Source organism: Panthera tigris, chromosome A2 (genome assembly GCF_018350195.1).
Source record: "Panthera tigris isolate Pti1 chromosome A2, P.tigris_Pti1_mat1.1, whole genome shotgun sequence".
Classification (NCBI taxonomy): domain Eukaryota; kingdom Metazoa; phylum Chordata; class Mammalia; order Carnivora; family Felidae; genus Panthera; species Panthera tigris.
Genome location: NC_056661.1, coordinates 138,196,371 through 138,215,515, shown reverse-complemented (window position 1 = coordinate 138,215,515; position 19,145 = coordinate 138,196,371). Strand labels below are relative to the sequence as shown.

The 19,145-nt window shown below is 35.7% G+C and overlaps 1 protein-coding gene across 4 annotated transcripts in view; it reads right to left on the bottom strand.

The window, feature by feature from the left end:
* PTPRZ1 (protein tyrosine phosphatase receptor type Z1) overlaps positions 1-19,145 on the bottom strand; it is a 184,211-nt gene that overhangs the window by 25,635 nt on the left and 139,431 nt on the right. For 2 of the 4 annotated variants that reach the window (XM_015540682.2, XM_042970792.1), the window contains exons 13-17: positions 15,237-15,381; positions 7,530-7,621; positions 4,733-4,818; positions 1,768-1,788; positions 1,504-1,600 (exon numbers count right to left, since the gene is read on the bottom strand). In XM_015540682.2, coding sequence (XP_015396168.2) covers positions 1,504-1,600; positions 1,768-1,788; positions 4,733-4,818; positions 7,530-7,621; positions 15,237-15,381 — 441 coding nt within the window. The remainder of the gene's footprint in view (positions 1-1,503; positions 1,601-1,767; positions 1,789-4,732; positions 4,819-7,529; positions 7,622-15,236; positions 15,382-19,145) is intronic. The other 2 variants (XM_042970783.1, XM_042970801.1) reach the window with 1 other exon arrangement.

Here is a 19,145-nt window from a genome sequence, read left to right as displayed (position 1 = left end):
ACAACAAAGGAGCAAAGGGAGAGAAAGAGAGAGAGAGAGACAAACCAAGAAACAGATTCTTAACTACAGAGAACAAACTGATGGTTACCAGAGGGGAGGTGAGCGGGTGAGGGGGGGGATGGGTGAAATAGGTGATGGGGATTAAGGAGAGCACTTGTGATGAGCACCAGGTGTTGTGTTCAAGGGTTGAATCACTATATTGTACACCTGAAACTAATATGCTGTATGTTAACTAACTGGGATGTATATAAAAACTTCTTTAAAAGGGGAGTACAGTTTCATTGGCTTCCAGAAACTAGAAAAGAACTGGAATTTAAATAACCAAGCTGGTGTTCATAGGATTCAGGGAGACCCACTGAATATAAAAGGAAGGAGAAAAGGTATAATTTTCAGGGGATGGGATGTGGATGGATTTCAAGAGATGGAGGGGGAATATAAAGAAAATAAAAGGGGACATATGTAAACATGAGGTGCTGTAAGACGATAGAAGAAGACTGTAATTTCATAGAAAAAATAGGTAAATTTGCATTAAACAAAAGAGACAGCTGGTCATTGAGGAAAAAAAGAACAGAGAAGGAAATAAAGGGAAAGAAGGAATAAAAACAATCCAACTAGGGGCCCCTGGTAGTTCAGTTGGTTAAAACGTCCAAATTCGGCTCAGGTCATGATCTCGCAGTTCGCAGTTCGTGAGTTCAAGCCCTGCGTCGGGCTCTGTGCTGACAGCTCAGAGCTTGAGGTCTGCTTTGGATTCTGTGTCTCCCTCTCTCTCTGCCCCTCCCCTACTAGCGTGTGCGCTCTCTGTCTCTCTCAAAAATAAATAAAACATTAAAAAAAAAAAAAAAGAAACCAACTAGTCCTTTGTAGGACCCTGGGACGAATGGCAAGAAAGGGAGGAAAAGGGTAGAAGGAAAAATAAAATCTAAAGAAAATCTCATTTGATTAGTAAACTCACATAGAAGTAAACAGATCTGAAGTGAAAATAGGAACAGGGAATATAAATGACAGACACTGTAAGAACAGATTTATAGCCCATCATGTCTGAAGAAAGGCCTGGATTAAAATTTCAGTTTGTTTTGTTTAAAAGAAACATATCATTGGGGTGCCTGGGTGGCTTAGTCGGTTAAGCGTCTGACTCTTGACTTCAACTCAGGTCATGATCTCACGGTTCTTGGGTCTGAGCCCCACATCGGGCTCTGTGCTGCCCGTGCGCAGCCTGCTTGGGATTCTGTCTCCCTCTCTCTGCCCTTCCCCTGCTTGTGCTCTCTCTCTCTCTCTCTCGAAATAAATAAAAATAAACTTAAAATAAAGAAACCTATCACTAATTGCAGAATGTATTTTAGTCAGAGCAGTAGAATGCTATGTACTGTCTAACAGAAGTCTTACTGCCTGATGCCAAAGCCCCTGACACAGCTCTACTGAGGTCTGCCGTCAGACTGCCGGACAGCGCTGAGTAGCACGAGAGTGACCATGATAATGTCAGGGCTGCATTAAGGAGATACTTACAGGCAACGATATTTATGTAGCGGTTCTTGTGCTTGTTGTCTGGGTGATTGGAGCTGTCTGCTGTGATACCTAAGTCCGCAGTACAGCCCTGCACCTCCTGTAAAGAAATTTATGTATAACATTTTAACACATATCCTTTCAAACAAAGTGCCTTCAAAATATAATGTAGAGGACAAAACAAATTAGTCTATCCCCCCCCAATTTTTTTTTACATGTTATAACTATTTCTTGGCTAAAAGAAAATGCAGTGAAATAATGCCTTACCTGGTAAAACTCTTTCAGTGTCTAATGAGGGAATGAATGCCAAAAAAGTAAAGAAATCAAATTCCACAGCACACGACAAATGAGAAAAAAAAGCGTTCATATTAGGTTTACAATGGAAAACTATGATCATGCAATAAATACATTTGTCAAATAGCAACAAAACAGAATGTTTCAAACAGTTGCATGCAAATAGAAACTTCTAACAGTTTGGAACCTTAAAATTATGTAAAAGGAAAAAAATAACACTTTTAAAAGGATAAGGTGGTATAATAATATGATGAATATAAAAAATGCAGATGAGAAAAACCATATATTTGATGGCACATTTTGTTGGATTAGTCAGATTTGCTAATATCCAAATAACATTTTATTTGACCACGAGAGCACTATTTGAAACTCTGAATTAGTGACACATATTATATATATATATATTTTATTTATTTAGGGTAATTTTAAAGAGTAAATATCTTCCTATTAGGTGGTCTGTAACAGATTTAGGGTTGTCAGAACATTACAAATTCTTCTAAATTTTTTAAATCACACATATTATATCATTTTGATTTTGATAGCATTACTTTCTACATATTTAATGAGTAGACTTCTTTTTAATTTAAACTTCCATGGGTACAGAAAAATTATTTCTGCCAATTATCTTTTAAAATGAATTAAAATCCTTTTCAGAGATGTTTTCTATCTAAATACATTAGGTAGGAATTTATAATTATTTAGCATTAAGATAATAAGATAAAACCTTTATAATTTTTGAGAAAGTATATAGCCCAAATGTGAATCTGACTCCTCAGCAAATGGCCCAGCCTCTGTCCACATAACCCTTTAAGGCCTCTTCTACAGCAAGTACAGCAAGCCCTTCTCACTCTAGATTTACAAACAATTTCATGTTATAAACACTTAAAAGGCATAGTATTACCAGTTGTTAAACTAATTATTAAGCTAATGAAACGTTTTCTTGAATCAGACTGTGAGATAAGAGCAATGGAATTAAGAACACACGTTTGAGTAAAAATGTGAGGCTATTTTATTAATTTAATTATGAGCTGCTTCATAATATTGAAAATTATTTTATGGTTGTAAAAACTATGAATCTGCCTTTGTGCATATGTTAGCAGCAAGTTTTATTATAAATTATCTACTTTTCCTCGTGATTTTTAAAATTTTGAAAATTAGATCCTTGACCCAGTCTCCCTCTTTCAATTGCGATTTTGTTTGTGAGCCTGATAGTTTCTGTGAGTTAACAAGGCACTACCCACCCTCTAACCTCTATTACAGTAAGAAAAAATAATTTGATGTTTTAAATACATAATTCTTTATATTATTCCACTTTACTTGGTCATTACCTCACACTGCTATTTCAGTGTAGCTATGACTTAGATTTCTTTTAAAATTAAATGAATTGGCTTCTATTATCTTTAATTTAGTGAAAATATATCACATTTCACTTCTATTTCCTTTGATTTCTTAAAGCTTTCTAACCTACGGCATTTTCCTTCCCTAAATATATCTTGGTTGATGTGACTCCTGGGAAGCAGTTGCGGGGTGCAAGGGGAGAGTGGGACACTCTCTCATCAGGATCAGAGCTCAAAGTGCTCTTTGAGGGTAAGAGGGGGAGGTCCATAGAGCACTTCCGGGTTGAGGGGGAGACAGAAAAGCAATGTGACACTTCTTAGAAGGGAGGGGCCAGAGGGAAGGCTGAAGATCCCTTGCTTTCTGGAATGGAAAATATAGGTAGGCCACGGAGGCGCCTACGTGGTTCCATCTGTTAAGCATCTGACTCTTGTTTTCGGCCCAGGTCATGATCTTACAGTTTGTGGGTTCAAGCCCTAAGTCAAGCTCTGTGCAGATAGTGCAGAGCCTGTTTGGGATACTCTCCCTGCCCTTTCCTCTCTCTCTTTCTCTCAAAATAAATAAATAAATAAACTTAAAAAAATTTTTTTAAAGTATGTATATATGTTTTAAAATCACGGACCTACATTTGAAACCCAGCACTGCTATTTTTAGAAATTAATTACTTAAACTGAAGCATAATTAACATGTAATGCTATATTATTTTCAGGCGTACAGTACAACGATTTGACAATTCTACACATTACTTGGTGCTCATCACGGTGAGTGGTCTAGCCCTGCTAGTTATGACTTGTTAATTAACTTCTGTGGAAGTTGATTTCATCAGTAGTATGAATAGAAATAAAAACAAATAACTTCTAGAGCTGGGTGAAGACTAAATATAAAAGCATTTAGTACAAGGACTGGCATTATTAAGGAGTGCTGCATAATGGTAACTTTTATTTTTTTGTGGTTGTCATTGTTAACTCTGGGCTTACAGTACCCTGTTTTGAAAAATCTGCTTAACTGATGGTTCAGTGCGCCATGGTAAATTTGCAGCAAATTTCTCTGCCACTTCTAAATATGAGTATTTTATGGAACATTGCTAGAAAAATTTTTACTGATTATGCAGTTCAAATGTTTTTTAGAAATGCATATTTTCTTAAGAAGATGGGACCTTACCTTGTATAATATTTATTACTTGTATTATACCTTGTAAATGAAATGCTTCTGTACTTACAATGGTGGAAAACTAAGAGTTTACAAGTACTTTGCTTGAAAATCGTGAAATTTAGTAGTTTAGTATAATTTATATAATTTAGGAAATTAAAAAGAATCAGTGTTACTAATTCAGATTAAAAGAAGGATACTGGAATTCCGTACTTTATGGGGGAAAATTAAAAATGTTTTTTTTCTACTAGTATGACTTGGTTTTTAAAATGGAAAACCAATTTTCTAAATTATATGGTACTCATAACACATCTCTTAAACACATAAGTGATTATGGAACTAGTATTCTTTCTAGAAGTGAAAATAGTTTCAATGTTTTTAGGTCAAGAAATAGCCTGCTGCTATTAAATTTACTATTTTTGTATTATTTCAAATAAGTTTATTAAAATCATACCTCAAATTCTTCAGTAAACCCACTACTTGCATGTAAGTCTGCAACATGCTTTGGAAAGTGCTTTATTGGAATCGCTCCAACATCATCTAAGTAAATAAAAAATAATTTGTTTGGAAAAGATAATTCAATAGAAAGGAATATGCCTCTCACTTACAAAGATTTATAAAATGCCTTCTTCTAAAGCAACTTCAAAGTTCAAGCATTCCTACAATCCCGAGTGAATCTCAGCATCCAATGAAACATTAAGCAATGGTTACCAAGTTTCTCTGTATTTACTATCAATAACTTGCATTATATAATTCTGATTTGATCATGAATCCCTTTTCCTTTCATACTCTAAAGAAACAAGAATTTTTAGTGTTAAATGATAAATTCCACCAAAGCCTCACATCTTATCAATGGACTGCATCTTTTTATGGATAACATTCTTTAACATGAGTAGAAGTTGCATTTACATTTAATACATTAACACGAATGTGAGTTCTGGGTAAAAAAAATGCAGAAATAATATATTTTCAATTTTACCAAGAACTAAACATAATATGTGGTGTAATTTCAATTTAACATAGTTTAATGTTTTACAGTTATATAGTCAGATGTTTACATTCAAAAACATTTTTTATTTTTCTCTACAAATAATAGAAAACATTGACATGCAGACTATTCATTAAGGATAACGTCAAAAACCTTTGGGACTTTTAATATGTAAAATTTCAGGAACTCTTACTTAAAAATATGCTATGTAAACAATGTCATTGGATCTGTTAATTAATTGTGAAGGGGCCAAATTATTTTAACTGGCTCTGTTTTTTCTCTTTCCCTCCTCTGGAAAGACTTTCTTAGATTAAACGTATCACTAGTTCACAGTATGCGATTTCACAAGTGATTTCTCTGACAAGGAAACATCAAACACATTTCTCTAGAAACACTTATTTACATCAACAGATGTTCAGCATCTAGGCCCCTTAATATTTTTAAGCTTCAGTTACCAAGAATTTGTTGATTTTTTAAAAAAGTAGAATCCATCTGTTCTCTCCCTTCCGTGAGTGTACCTGAATACTAAAACTGAATTAGCCAGTTAAGCTTAAGAAACACTAGACAAAGGTGCAAATCTGCCTTCACATCTACGGAAGGATCTTGCCTGGAAGTAGCTTTTATAATTAGACAAGAAAACAGAAATAGCTTGTCACATCTAAATCATCATTTCTTCTGGTAAAGGTCCTTCAAACCCATAGATATTATCCTGCACACCTAACCTCTTTTCACAAACCGACTACTTTTTATTTACAGTTGTGTATTTTGGTTAGTTCTTTCACAGACTGGTCTGCAAGTGAGTGAGACCAACATATTTAATTTCTGATCGTACATGAAAAGGTGCTTATTTGGGTGATCTGGAGCACAGGTGAAATGAGGAAATGCCCTTGATCACAACTCTTCTGAGAAGTAGAACAGGAGATTCTGGGTTTCCTGGACAAGGTCCTGATTTGGGATTATTTACTGCTAATAATAAATTACACTGGACTTTGGATATTTCGAATAATATCATGTTAATGTGCTCCCACATGCTGGGGGAGTCTGTAGAAGAGGTATGTTTGAAAGTGAAGTGAATCCAAATGCAACAGAGAACAGAGAGCTGTCAATCTCACAACTCTTAATATGCTGATGAGAAACTGTGCTGTACTCAGATAACTGTACAGAATTTTAACAGAAAAAAACCCAGAAATAAGACAGTGACGGCTAAAGACTCAGAGTGGACAAAAGACGGAAAAGAGCCAAACACTTCTAATTCCTATGCTTGCTGAGAATTACACAGAAATTGCTTCTCTTTGTTTTGTTTTTTATGTTTTTCAAATCATGAGATTTCAGAAAATGACATCTTGTGGAACTTGGGCCTCTAACAATAACCTAAAGAGTATCAATTTAAAAAGAGGTCTCTGTAAAATAGCCACGTTGTCAATTTTTTCCCTTCTATTTTGGTTTGGTGGTTTTCTGTGTCTTTATTTCTTCCTCTATCCTTCAGGGGCTTCTTCCAAAGTTCACATTTTTCTAGGCAATTCCTTTATTGTTACTGCTTTTCATTCTGAAATGTTATGAAATGTTAATTAAATAAGTGTCTGTGATCTTACAGTGTGAACTCCAGGGTCAATGGACGTCTCAGTCAAAATGACCCTGGCTAATTCTTGAGTATTGTTAACCAGGTAAGTTCTGCTAAAAATAGTCGATATTTCCCCAGGTACTCAAACTGTTTGACATTGTGGCTTTAAGCATTTCAGGCAATTACACATTTCTTTGTGCGCTCATGTTTTCCTTCTAGCCCACCATTTTACAGGGTTTTTTTCCTAACATAATTAAGAGAGATTTTCTCACATAATTTCAGATGATCAGAAGGAAACGAAACTTTATCCTTACTTTTGTTATTTTGTCCTATTCACCCTTATTGCATTGCTTTATCCTGACTTTTGTTGTTCAGGTTTCCATTTAAGTAATGGAAATGACGAAGGTCAGCCTTATTCTTAAATAATCTTGTATTGCTATGTTCATGTTAACATTATATCTGAACAGTCTTGAGTTATTTTGCCATATTGTCTACCTGGCTAAGAATGTCCAAAATTAATGACAACAAGGCAGAAACCTGGGTGCCTGACACCCGGCTGTAATAAATACTTTGGGCAACTCAGAAGTATTACTCATCTACATTAGAGCCATTTACAAAGCACTGCAATAGGGACAAACCTTCCAGCATATGCTTTCCATTCAACATCTACCAGCTACTTATGGTCACACCTTAAGCTATTACCTGAAGTTGGAAAGATAGGTGTTGGAGGTGTGGATATTACTCGAGGGGAGGTACTGTCCTCTAAATAAAAGTGTGCGGTCTGAAAGCATTTCCTGGAAAGAAAAGAAAGCAATTTATGTACTAGCTGTCATAAGACAACTTCTGAGCTGAAAACTGCTTGAAAATTATGACAGATATCTCCAGAATTAAAACATAAATGGGAATCTGTATTTTACAAAACACAAAGCATTAAAGAATTGTATGGCGTCCAAGTTTATCTCAGTTTTACATGTGTCAGATGCATACGAGTGAGTAGATACCAGACACACGCTGAAAGCAGAGGTGGCATTTGCAGTCGTAGCTGGTACCAAACAGTATTTTGCTAGGATAAGGACACCTCATCACCCTGGTTACTCTCCCACTGTTGCTATATACCAGCAACAGGGGACTAGACCAGAGTGGAAGAGAAACCAGGTCCAGAGCTCTTTTCACTCCTTAATTAAGTGACCACACCTTTCTGAGCAATTCAGCTGCTAGGAAAAGGTAGCTATGACTGTGGAAGTGAGATTTGACAGCGGTGATATTTTGATGGACAAGGAAGGCAGCTTTATACTGAGAGCATGAGAATGCAGTAATGACAGAACGAAGTGAGGAAATAATGAGCATGTAACCAAAAACAGGCGTGATTTTCTTTCCAACAGATGCTAGCCTTGTTGATGAGCGTTTTGAGAATGAATATATTTGGAATCAACGACAACTATGACCTACAATGTCACCTGAATCTATTTTCATTCAGATAATAAGAGTAACATCTGGTAAGAGCAGACCACAAACTATTGAGAAGAGCAAAGAACCAACTGCTGCTTTAAACTAATGCAAACCACACTTAATTAAAAAAATTTAGATAATTAAAACTGCTAATGACACTCTTTGATGTGGGTCATTTAATTTATATGAAATGTTATTCATGAGTATTTAAGTTTAACTAGAAATATCTGTGTGAGTAAAGATGCCAATCTCACTTTCCATTTAAGATTCAAGCTCCAAGATATTTATTCTAATGAGCTTTAACGTAACATTTGTTCTTATGAGGACACACCTCAACTGTAACATTCTTTCAGTAATCAGTTCCCTGTGTAAAATTCTTCAGTGGCTTCCCCAGTGGAATCAGAATGATATTCAGTTATTTCATCAAGGGCTATAAGACCCTCTATGACCTGGTCCCCCACCTGCCTCTGGGGTCCTCTCCAACATCCCCTACTACTAGGCTCAGGCCCATACTGGTCTTCTGCTCCTCCTTCCAAGAGGCTCCATCAGTGTCACCTTGGGGCCTTGGCTCTTGACGTTTCTTCTGGCCACCTGCCTCCTTCCCATTGTTTTTGTACTTCCTGTGACAATCCTTCCCTGACCATGGTAACTAAAAGTACCAGCTCATCCCACCACATCACTATTCTTTGGCCTTTTGTCAGCTTTATGGCACTTAGCACTTTCTGAAATTCTTTACTTATGTATTTGTCTTACATGTTTTTAGTTGGTCGTCCCTCATCAGAATGTGAGCCCTGCAAAGGCAAGGTGGTCTGACTTAATGCAGTGTTATGCCTCAGTGCAAAGAACAGCAGTAAGTCCCCCCAAAACTTAAAGTTGCCTGTGCCCCAAAATATTTGTTCAATGAATTCACTGCTATGACTAGTATAAAATCATGTAGTTTATTTATAATCTTAATGTCACAAGCAAAAAACCCAAAAAACCAAAAAACAAACCCAAAAAAACAAACAAAAACCAACAGAACCACCCAAAAGCAACAACCTGCATAGTAAGGACTAGCCCCCTGCTGGGATCGTATAAGCCTTTGACAAGAGGACACGATCAAGACAACACAAGAATGTCTTCTAGTGAGAACAGGTGGTATAGGAGGAAGATGAGTGCGTGTCGAATCAAATGTCCAGGGGGCCTGAGCCAGGTTCACCTCCTGGAAAGCGGAAAGAGTACAACCGACTAGGAACAATGGGAGTGATGAGGGCCACAGGTCTCGTGATCAACTGTCCCACTGAAAGTCTCCACTGGAGCCCACCTGAAGCCAGACTGGAGCAGAAACTAGTGGGCAAGTTTGGTAGCATGTTCTGACACAATAGGAAAACACTGGGTTTGATACCTCTTTTAAGATCACAGAGTTAAATCTCTTTGATTCCTCTAAAATGGGGTTACACAAGCTGGTAAAGGGGTTTCTATTTATTTTTCAGTGCATCTTAAAGTTGTAAAATGTCTTAAGGAACCTGGTGCAACATCACCACAGACAGAAGAATTTGTTGGACAGCATCTCTGACATAGAAAGATCATCTCTGGTGACAAGGAGTCCTTTATGAGGACATCTTTAGTTGCCACATATTGCTTTCTCGTCCTAACTGAAAACTCATTCTAAGTACCTCTAAATGGTACTGCAAGAGGAGGCCATCCCATTCCACTGTTAGGCCTCCTGCTGTTATTTTTTTTTGGTATCAAGCCAAAAATCTATCTCCCTGTTACTTTGACATCTTGGCTCTATTTCTGTACCTGACAGGTTTTATTTAGCTAATGGTGCCCAAGATCTTTCAGTACTTAAATGCTATCTATCTATGGCCCTCACCCCTTTTGACTTTCTTCTTGAAGTTTATACTCCACAAATACAAACAAGTTGTAGATCTCTAAATATGCCTTGTCCTGTCCTCACTTTCTCCTCCCTGCTTCAAATATGGTTCTCCTGACCAAAATGCCTTACTCACGAGTACTATCTTCCATAAAGGCAGCTCAATGGTATCTTCTCTGTGAAAAAGCCTTTCATTTCTGGGGCACCTGGGTGGCTCAGTTGGTTAAGCATCCAACTCTTAATTTCAGCTCAGGTCATGATCTCACAGTTTGTGAGACTGAGTCCTGTGTTGCGTTCTACGCTGACAGAGCGGAGCCTGCTTGGAATTCTCTCTCTCTTCCTCTCTCTCTGCCCCTCCCCTGCTCTCTCTTTCTCTCTCTCAAAATAAATGAATCAACTTAAAGCAAAAAAAGCCTCTCATTCCTAAGCTGCCTCTAGCATTCCAGTTTCTCTGTTTTCACTGCACCCAACACAAACTTTGATTCACCTTCACCTTTACAAAGACTATTTAGAAAAATATGTTTAATTAATCCAAGGATGGCCTTCACTTCCTGAACTCTCTGCTAGACGATTTTAAATATTTTTTTTTTTTACTGATTGTTAGTTAGGGTAATTATCTTGCAATATATTTGTTTTGTGCCTATATCCTCATCATATTTTTTAAAAGATGGGGCCATGTCTTCTGATTTATGTAAGCCCAACTCTGAAAACAGTGCCAAGGTGTTAATGATTAGATGGATTTCCAGTAGCAAGTAAATCCCACCAACCATAAGTTACTCAGCTGCATCCTAGACTTCTTGCCTACCTGTGCTTCAAATGGGATAACTTAAAATCTCAAGATATTTGGGAAGGAGAAGTGAAATATATATAGCTAGAGGAAGATGGATGGATGGATGGATGGGTGGGTGGCTGGCTGGCTGGCTGGATAAGTACATAGAGGATGGCTCTGAGAAAATGGGAAGAAGGCAGCCCTCATGGAATAGAAAAAGGTAAGTTGAAACTTATTGGTATTAGGGTTTAACATGTTAAATATTCATTGTAGGATCTGGGTAAATACCAACTCTACTCTTTTTAGCTATGTAAACAAATATTTGTTGTTTAAGCAAATAAGTGGTCCCTTAGTGTTGTTTGCATAACAAAAGAACGTTATAAAATCATACCAAAAAACTTGTAAGTGGGAAAAATCAAAATTAAAATAGTGTAGGATAAAGCTTTGAGGAAAGTCACACGTATTATATTCAGTCCACTTTATAGTGCAGTTTTACCTAGGAAGTGACATTCGACTTAAGGGGCAGCATGGTCATGGGAGGCCTCCATTTTGGGTTGGTAGCTACCCTGTGTGACTCACAAATTTGAATTTCAGACCGTGAGAGAATTCATATTGCTCTTCCTCCCTCTCCCCAAAGCCAAAACAACTGTCTATGGGAAGTTCTTTTTTATACTGTTTTTGATGGAGTGCCGTTTTGTTGATTATGCCTTTGATAGTTTTTAGATTTTAACTCTTAAAAAAGCTCTCCAAAACTTGCCCTTTGTCTTCTTTAAAAAGAACTTTTTGAAAATCTTCCTTACTGAAGTCATTTTGTATCTTAGAAACTTACGACTTGGCTCATGTAAATTCTACCTTAAAACATCTGGAAAATAATTTCAGGGCACATTATTTAATGTATGACAAGATTCAATATCTATAGTCCATCTGTTCTGTATAAGCAGTGAATGTCTTCACGTCTATGTGCTAAGTGTTGATAACTATGTCTCTTGCTAATTATCACTCAGCCATAATGAAAAAAGTGATGACTGTTTTAAACTTGTAGACATAGGTCCTATCAATCAATGTTAATCTGATTATTTGATTTACACCTTTTCATCACAGTAAGTATTTGGAATTAAAAGCTAGAAATGTATTTCCATTTTTTGGATCCTTATACAAATATAAAACCATATTTATTCATTATGCTGCATTCATCACAGAAACCCTAAAGAAGCTCGGACTGCAATCTTAAAGATGATCTAGTGAACCTTCCCCCGAAATGGCACAGAGAGGAAAACCAGTCCCCAGGTGGATAAGTGACATGCCGAAGACCACGTAACAAATGCCGGGCAGAAATGGGGAAGGGATCCAGATTTGTTCTGTCTTCCTACTACAACATGCTTTCTCTCAAGGCTTACACAAAACCTCAGGGACCGCTTTGAATTGGGTAAAGAGACAAAAAAAAAAAAAGACTTATTATACCACTTTACAGTAATTTTTTATCCTAAGAAATTAGATTAGAAAAACATTTAAATATATCAGCTTGGAAAAACTCATAAGGACCATGTTACTATGAGGACTTTTGTTGGTATGCCATTCTATTTTGAACCTTTCCACACAGGCTGTGCTTTCCACAAAGGTCTAAAATGTTTCCATACTGGCTAGTGAAATCATATTGTTTACAAATGGGTCTACATCAAAATTTGAATATGTTCACAAAAACCCCGAAGAAGGCACGAATATAGTCATCTTGTGTTGCACCAACTAATGCCCCTGGTGTATCCCTGATCTAAAAAGTTATATTTTGAAGTGAATTAATTTCGAATGGATGTGAGGACAGAGGTGTTAAATTTTGAAACGGGTAAGTAAAAGAGTGACAGATTTTATCAGAACGTTTGATAGATAGATATAAAATATATACATAAAATCATCAGAGCGCTCATTTTTTAAGCTAATTCACTCTGTGTTCAAGGTACATAAAGTGTTATTTGTGAGGAAAAGAGAAACATCTTGTTGGTGAAGGTCAAATTAGTATTTTTCAACTAGTAATTTTATCTTTTTTCTCCACATAACACAGATGAGATTATCCATTATTAATAGAAAATAAATACCATTCCAGATTCTAATTTTCCATGAAATATCAAATCATATTAAATAAGACACTTTCAAATCTACAAAAAATAAACTTGAAATACTAAGTAACAAAGATCAAAACTCTCATTCTTATTTCAATCTTAAGATTGACATTTCTATCGGAAATTTATTCTAACACTCTTTACTGTGAAGCAGAATTTGGGCTTACTTTCCATCTTATTTAAAAAAAATTTACCTCTAATTCCAAATAACTTCAAACATTGGTTTGCCAGGGAAAATCAGATTAAATATAAGCCAGTAATCTGAACACATCAAGGTTGATAAAAAGTTTGGCCAACAAACCGAGTGGGGAGTATGGAGAAAAGCAATATGAATTCTTGTTGAAAAAACATGTATAAATCATGTACTGTGTTCACGGTACTCTGCTGAGCATGGAATCTTCTGTAGAAAGAGTCATTGGCAATTATAGGAACCAGTGAAGAAAGCAGCTTTGTTTGCATCATGTTATGGACAAAATAGACCACCAACTCACATATGGTAACAAAAGTATGATCTGTTCTCTTACTGCAGTTTACTCTTTTCTGTAAAGGTTGTTGGATATGAAATACAGTTGATCATGAAAACATTCTACCTTAGTCCACCCGTGTCCAACTACATGCGACTACCTGCCCCAGGCCTGTCTCAGACACACCCAGCTTACTCCTGCTTCCTGTTCTTTCCACCTGCTGTGTTCCTGCCTGGAAAGCTGTCTCCTTTATCTCCACTTTCTGAACCCCATCCAGTGCAAGCCCAGCATTTTACATTTACTCTGCTCATCCTGGCCTAGCAAGATTCTTTGTTCCTTGACCACTCTTAACATTAGTGATTTCAGCTGTCGTGTGTATACTTTTGTATAGTAGGTTATACATTTTTCATAGAAAATTCTCAATAAGCATGCATTTCTCAAGGATAGTGACACTCATTAATTCATCCGTTTTTGATATTTTCCATAGTAGTCAACATGGTACTAGGCACATGAGAAACAGTCCTTAAAAATGGCAAATATTTTTGAATAAACTGAGAGAATATATTTTAGGATAACACATAAAGAGATAAAGAGTGGCCATATGAGCTTACAGAGAGACATTACTAAACAAAAAGGAATTAATTATAGATCTTCTGAACAAAATTCTCTTTTAAAACGAGGCAATAAATTACAAAGCTAGGATTCCTTATATCATCGTAAAGTTTTTGTTTTTCAAGACACAGTTATAATAGTTATACTGACTTACACTGTCTCTCCAGTAAACTTCCTAATTTGCAGCGTGTTCTGAATGCCATGGGATGGGAAGCTTATGGTGAGTGCAACCGTCTTTGTCCTTTAAAAGTTTTAATAGGATACTGGGGTGCCTGGGTGGTTCAGTCAGTTAAGCGTCCAACTCTTGATTCTGGGTCAGGTCACTATCTCACGGTTCCTGAGATGGGGCCCGTGTCGGGCTCTGAACTGATAGTGCAGAGTCTACTTGGGATTCTCTCCTTCCCTCTCTCTCTGTCCCTCCCCTGCTTGCACATGTGCACTCTCTCTCTTTCTTTCTCTCTCAAAATAAATAAACATTAAAATCAATAAATAAAAGTTTTAGTAGGATATTGATGACAGCAAAACTATATCTTATCCTCAAGGCAAGCTATAATTAACTTTAGAATTCTATGCATCTTAATATAGTCAACTTTATTTTCTAATTATATTAATATTTTAATTGCTTGATTTTCACTCTTGTGTATGGGGCTATCGGTTTTTGCTATTAGCATGCAGCTGATGTGCATCTTGTACAAAATCCACAATTATAAACAAACCATGTTTTTACTACAGCAAAAACTATGTTTTTTCTAAATAATAACTTTTGAAATTGTAACAGCTGGAGCATTTAAGCTGAGAAGCTTAGATTTATGTTAAGTGCTATGATAACATTTGAAGGTTAATTAGATTACTATGAAAGTACAACTGTCAAAATACTGTATTAAATATTAACTAAGCCAGGGTTCCTCCATTTTACCCTTTAATTGTTTCACTGGTGTATGAAAAACAATCAAGTATTATCTTATTGTCTTTGGATTTACAAATTCACCTAATTCATTGTTACCTGGATAAATTAACGGTAGCTCTCAAGGAAAAAGAATGTGAATATGCTTTGAAGAACTTTCAGGTAAAATAACAAAAAAAAAAAAAACACAGGCAAAATCTGAGCTCTATGAAATACATTTCTAAAACAAGCATTCAACTTACCTCCAGTAGATGAGAATACCCACAAGAACCACTAGACAGATAAAAGTCAGGGCTGACACGATCACGAGGGGTATAACTGCCTTCTTCTCGGATTCCAACCCCTCAGCTAGACCAATACGAGATTCATGGCTACTATTACTGGCCTCTGTAGTCAGAGAAAATCGAGAGAGTTGATATTTAAGCTTAAGGAAAAGGCACAACATTTTTCAACTGAGTATTTGCAACCTTCATTGTTGTTATTTTCCTTTAAAATTTCAAATCTGATACAAAGAATGTCTATGATTATAAGCCAATTTGAGTAAAACAAAGCTTAAAAAGTAAGGCTGAAGAACTTAGAATGTCCCAACAGAGATGAGCACCTAGGGACAGGTGCTGTGGCAGGAAGTGAGCATAATACTGCCTTGAAAAGCTTGTTAAAAGGGAAATAGAAGTATTAAAATAAGAAAATAAAAGAAGTATTAAAATAAGTTTTTAAATAAAATAGCCAGGAAAAACAATGCTACTTACTGTACCATATATAATCTTGAGTTTCCAAACTTAATCTGAATACAAGGTTTCTAATCCTGCAATTAAATAAATAGCTAAGAGCAATTAATAATTTCATAAAGAGAGAATCTTAGGAAAACCTTCTTACATTAGGATAGCCATTCACCCAGAAAACTATTTACACTGTAAATATAGGTTGCTTTTGAAGTGTTACTTTGAATGCCTTTCTTATCAACTATTTTTCTCTATCAAAAAAAAAAAAAAATACAGGGTGCCTGGGTGGCTCAGTCAGTTAATCATCTGATCTTGGTTTCAGCTCAGGTTTTGATCTTGTGAGTTCGAGCCCCGCACTGGGCACCATACTGATCATGTGGAGCCTGCTTGGGATTCTCTCTCTCCCTCTCTCTCGGCCCCTCCCCTGCTTGCACACACTCACGCTCTCAAAATAGATAAATGAACTTAAAAAAAAGAAAGAAAAGAAAAATAATATTGCATGGGAACTGAAGGAGTACATAGGTTGAAGAAATTCTTTTCAAATATGCAAGTGTAAATTACGGAAAAGCTTAAAGTCTGTTCTTGGGTTAATTTCAAAAGATGGAAAATGACTATATCTGTGACCAGTTGGGTGCATTAGTATTCTAGCACTTTCAAAATCATTGCAACTGGAGCTAACCTTCCAAGTTGTTCAAAAGAGTTTCAGAACTTCAGTGTATCAGTGGCCAGTCACAATGCTTCCCTTCTACACTGAGGTGTGTGCAGAGGGGAAGCACGACAAGGGCACATCAGAACTGCTCTGCCATGGTGACATACTGACACTGTTGCAAAGTAAAAGCCCTCATCGCGTCCGCCTGCAGAAGTTCTGGAAGAGCTCTTTAAGTAGAACATTTAAGTTCCCCACGAGAGTCTACATTGCTTTCTACATAGCTGGCACATTAGGTTCTTTTATACCAACTATCTTACTTTAGCGATAAGGGGAACAAAAGGAATTGATTTAAAGATTTACAAATAAATTTGAGAGTAACAAATTCATGAACACAGCACTGAGGTAGAGCTAATGGCAGAGGACTTAAGGTTTAAAACAGTAGCTTCCTTCTGAAAGATGATACACAAAGGGTCAAAAATTTAACCCACTCGTATGAGAAATGTATCAATTGACAAATGATACTCATATTTCCTTAGACATTTTTTCTTATAATTCTGAATGATTTGCCTGAAAAGAGTAGAATGCAAAGGGATGACTAAAAATCACAAAACTGAATAAAAAGTGGAAATATTGCAAATCCATTGATCCCTGAGCTGTAGTTTATATTCTTGTGAGAGAAGCCCAGGCTTTACTCATTTGTTCTGGTCATTACACATTGCAACGAGGCTCATCTCGAAGCCTAAATAATCTGAGGGTGAATGCACTGAGTTTCCTTATAAAATTTAGGAAACCATCTTGTTTTAATACATAATTGTCTTCACATCTTTTCTATTATAACTATTATTATCTAAATGGAAAATTTGTGCCTGAACAATGAAATAATCCACTTAGAAAAGCCCCTGGTACCTAGAAATTACAAATAGTGGTTCATATCTTTATCAATGTCAGTCATTCTTGAAATGTGATTCCCAGAATACTGGCATTGGCATCACCTGGAATTTGTTAGAAATGCGAATTTTGCGCCCCATGCCAACCATCACAAATCTGCTGAATCAAAAACTCTGTGGACAAGGCCCAGCAACCTGTGTTTTAACAAATCTTCCAGGTGATTTTGATCCATATTAAAGTTTGAGACCAATAATGTACATTAATTTATACACAAAGTGTGCTTATATAATCACACAGGTCTTCAATGACCACAAATCTTTATATAAATTTGTATATAGGTGTATATATGTATGTATGTGTGTGTAGACACATGCATTTTCATTTGTGTATATGTATGTGCATACATATATATGAGATATGTCTGATCATACATGTGATATATATGTAAGATATAGAACACATAAAATATGTAACAAATTACCATATATATCACACATTGTATACATATATGCACACACATATAATCTTGTAATATAGACTTTACTCATAAGTTCTCTGGGAGGTCTGATTTTAAAATAAACCCTTTCATTGAGGAGTCAGAATGATAAATCCATGCTAACTACATATTATGAAATCTAGGTATTTTATACAAGATGAGGTACCACATGAAATTGTGGCACTATTGGTAGAGTATGCAACTTTTGATCTTAGGGTCATGAGTTTGAGCCCCAAGTTGGGTGTAGAGATTATTTTAAAAAATAAAGAAGGAATAAAATATACCCAAGTTAAAAAAAATTATATAAAAAAAGAAAGTACAGACAATCAACTAGTTCTTTTACATACTGTAATGAGGAGCTAGTTCTATTGATTTTTATATTCATTAGTTGAGGCTAAAATATCTATTTTGACATGGTTCAGTAGTGTATATGAGCTACCTAAATAAGACAAGAATCTACTTGATTAGTAAACAAAGATAAGATGAATACTTTCAAATACATTTTTAGGATAAAACAGTATAATTTTGGTATTACAAATTAAGCATTATATATATCTCATTGTCCTCAATTATGAAAGCATAGTCTCTAAGAGACAGACACCAATAACACGTTTGCAGTGTCAGTTTGTGTCAACTCCCTATGTGACCTTGATCACGTACTTTAGTATCTCTGGGTCTCAGTTTATGCATTCACAAATTGCAGATACTAATATTGGCCTTACCTCTATTGTTTTAGGGAGTATGTTTATAAAATACTCTACATTCTAGAAGTACATAATAAAATAATAAGTTTCAAAATTAGTCTGTATGCATTTGATAAAGAGGCATATTCAACTATTTTATAAGACAGAGTACATATGATTTTTTACAGATGCAGTTTTTAAAACAGGCAAGAATTTTCCCCTAATCTTGTTTGATCTCACTCCATTAATTGTGTTACCTGATGATATTGGAAGGTATATTTCTACTGTTTTGTCCTCATCAGTGGGAGAACATACACTTAAGAATTAATCAAATTAGCACATTGAAAAGAAATTGCTAAGTTTCAGTCAATAATTCTGGGTTTGGCATTTTGTAATATATAGTTTCTCCCTGATAGCATAACTTAGTAAGAACATACTGACGATATCACTGTCTAGTAAGATAAAATAAAAAGGATGAACTCCTCATATGTCTTTAAATCTAATAAAAAATTTTTAAAAAACCCCACGTACTATAATTGAAGCCAGATAACAATTCATATATATGGCAACACTAATGAATATAGTGACCTACGGATTCATTATTCATTCTCACATATCAGAGTGTAAGTGTTTAAACTGGAATGCAATGTTAAATAGGTATCAAGTCAGAATGTAGAAAAACTTCTATCAAAATGCACAAACTTTTAATTGCT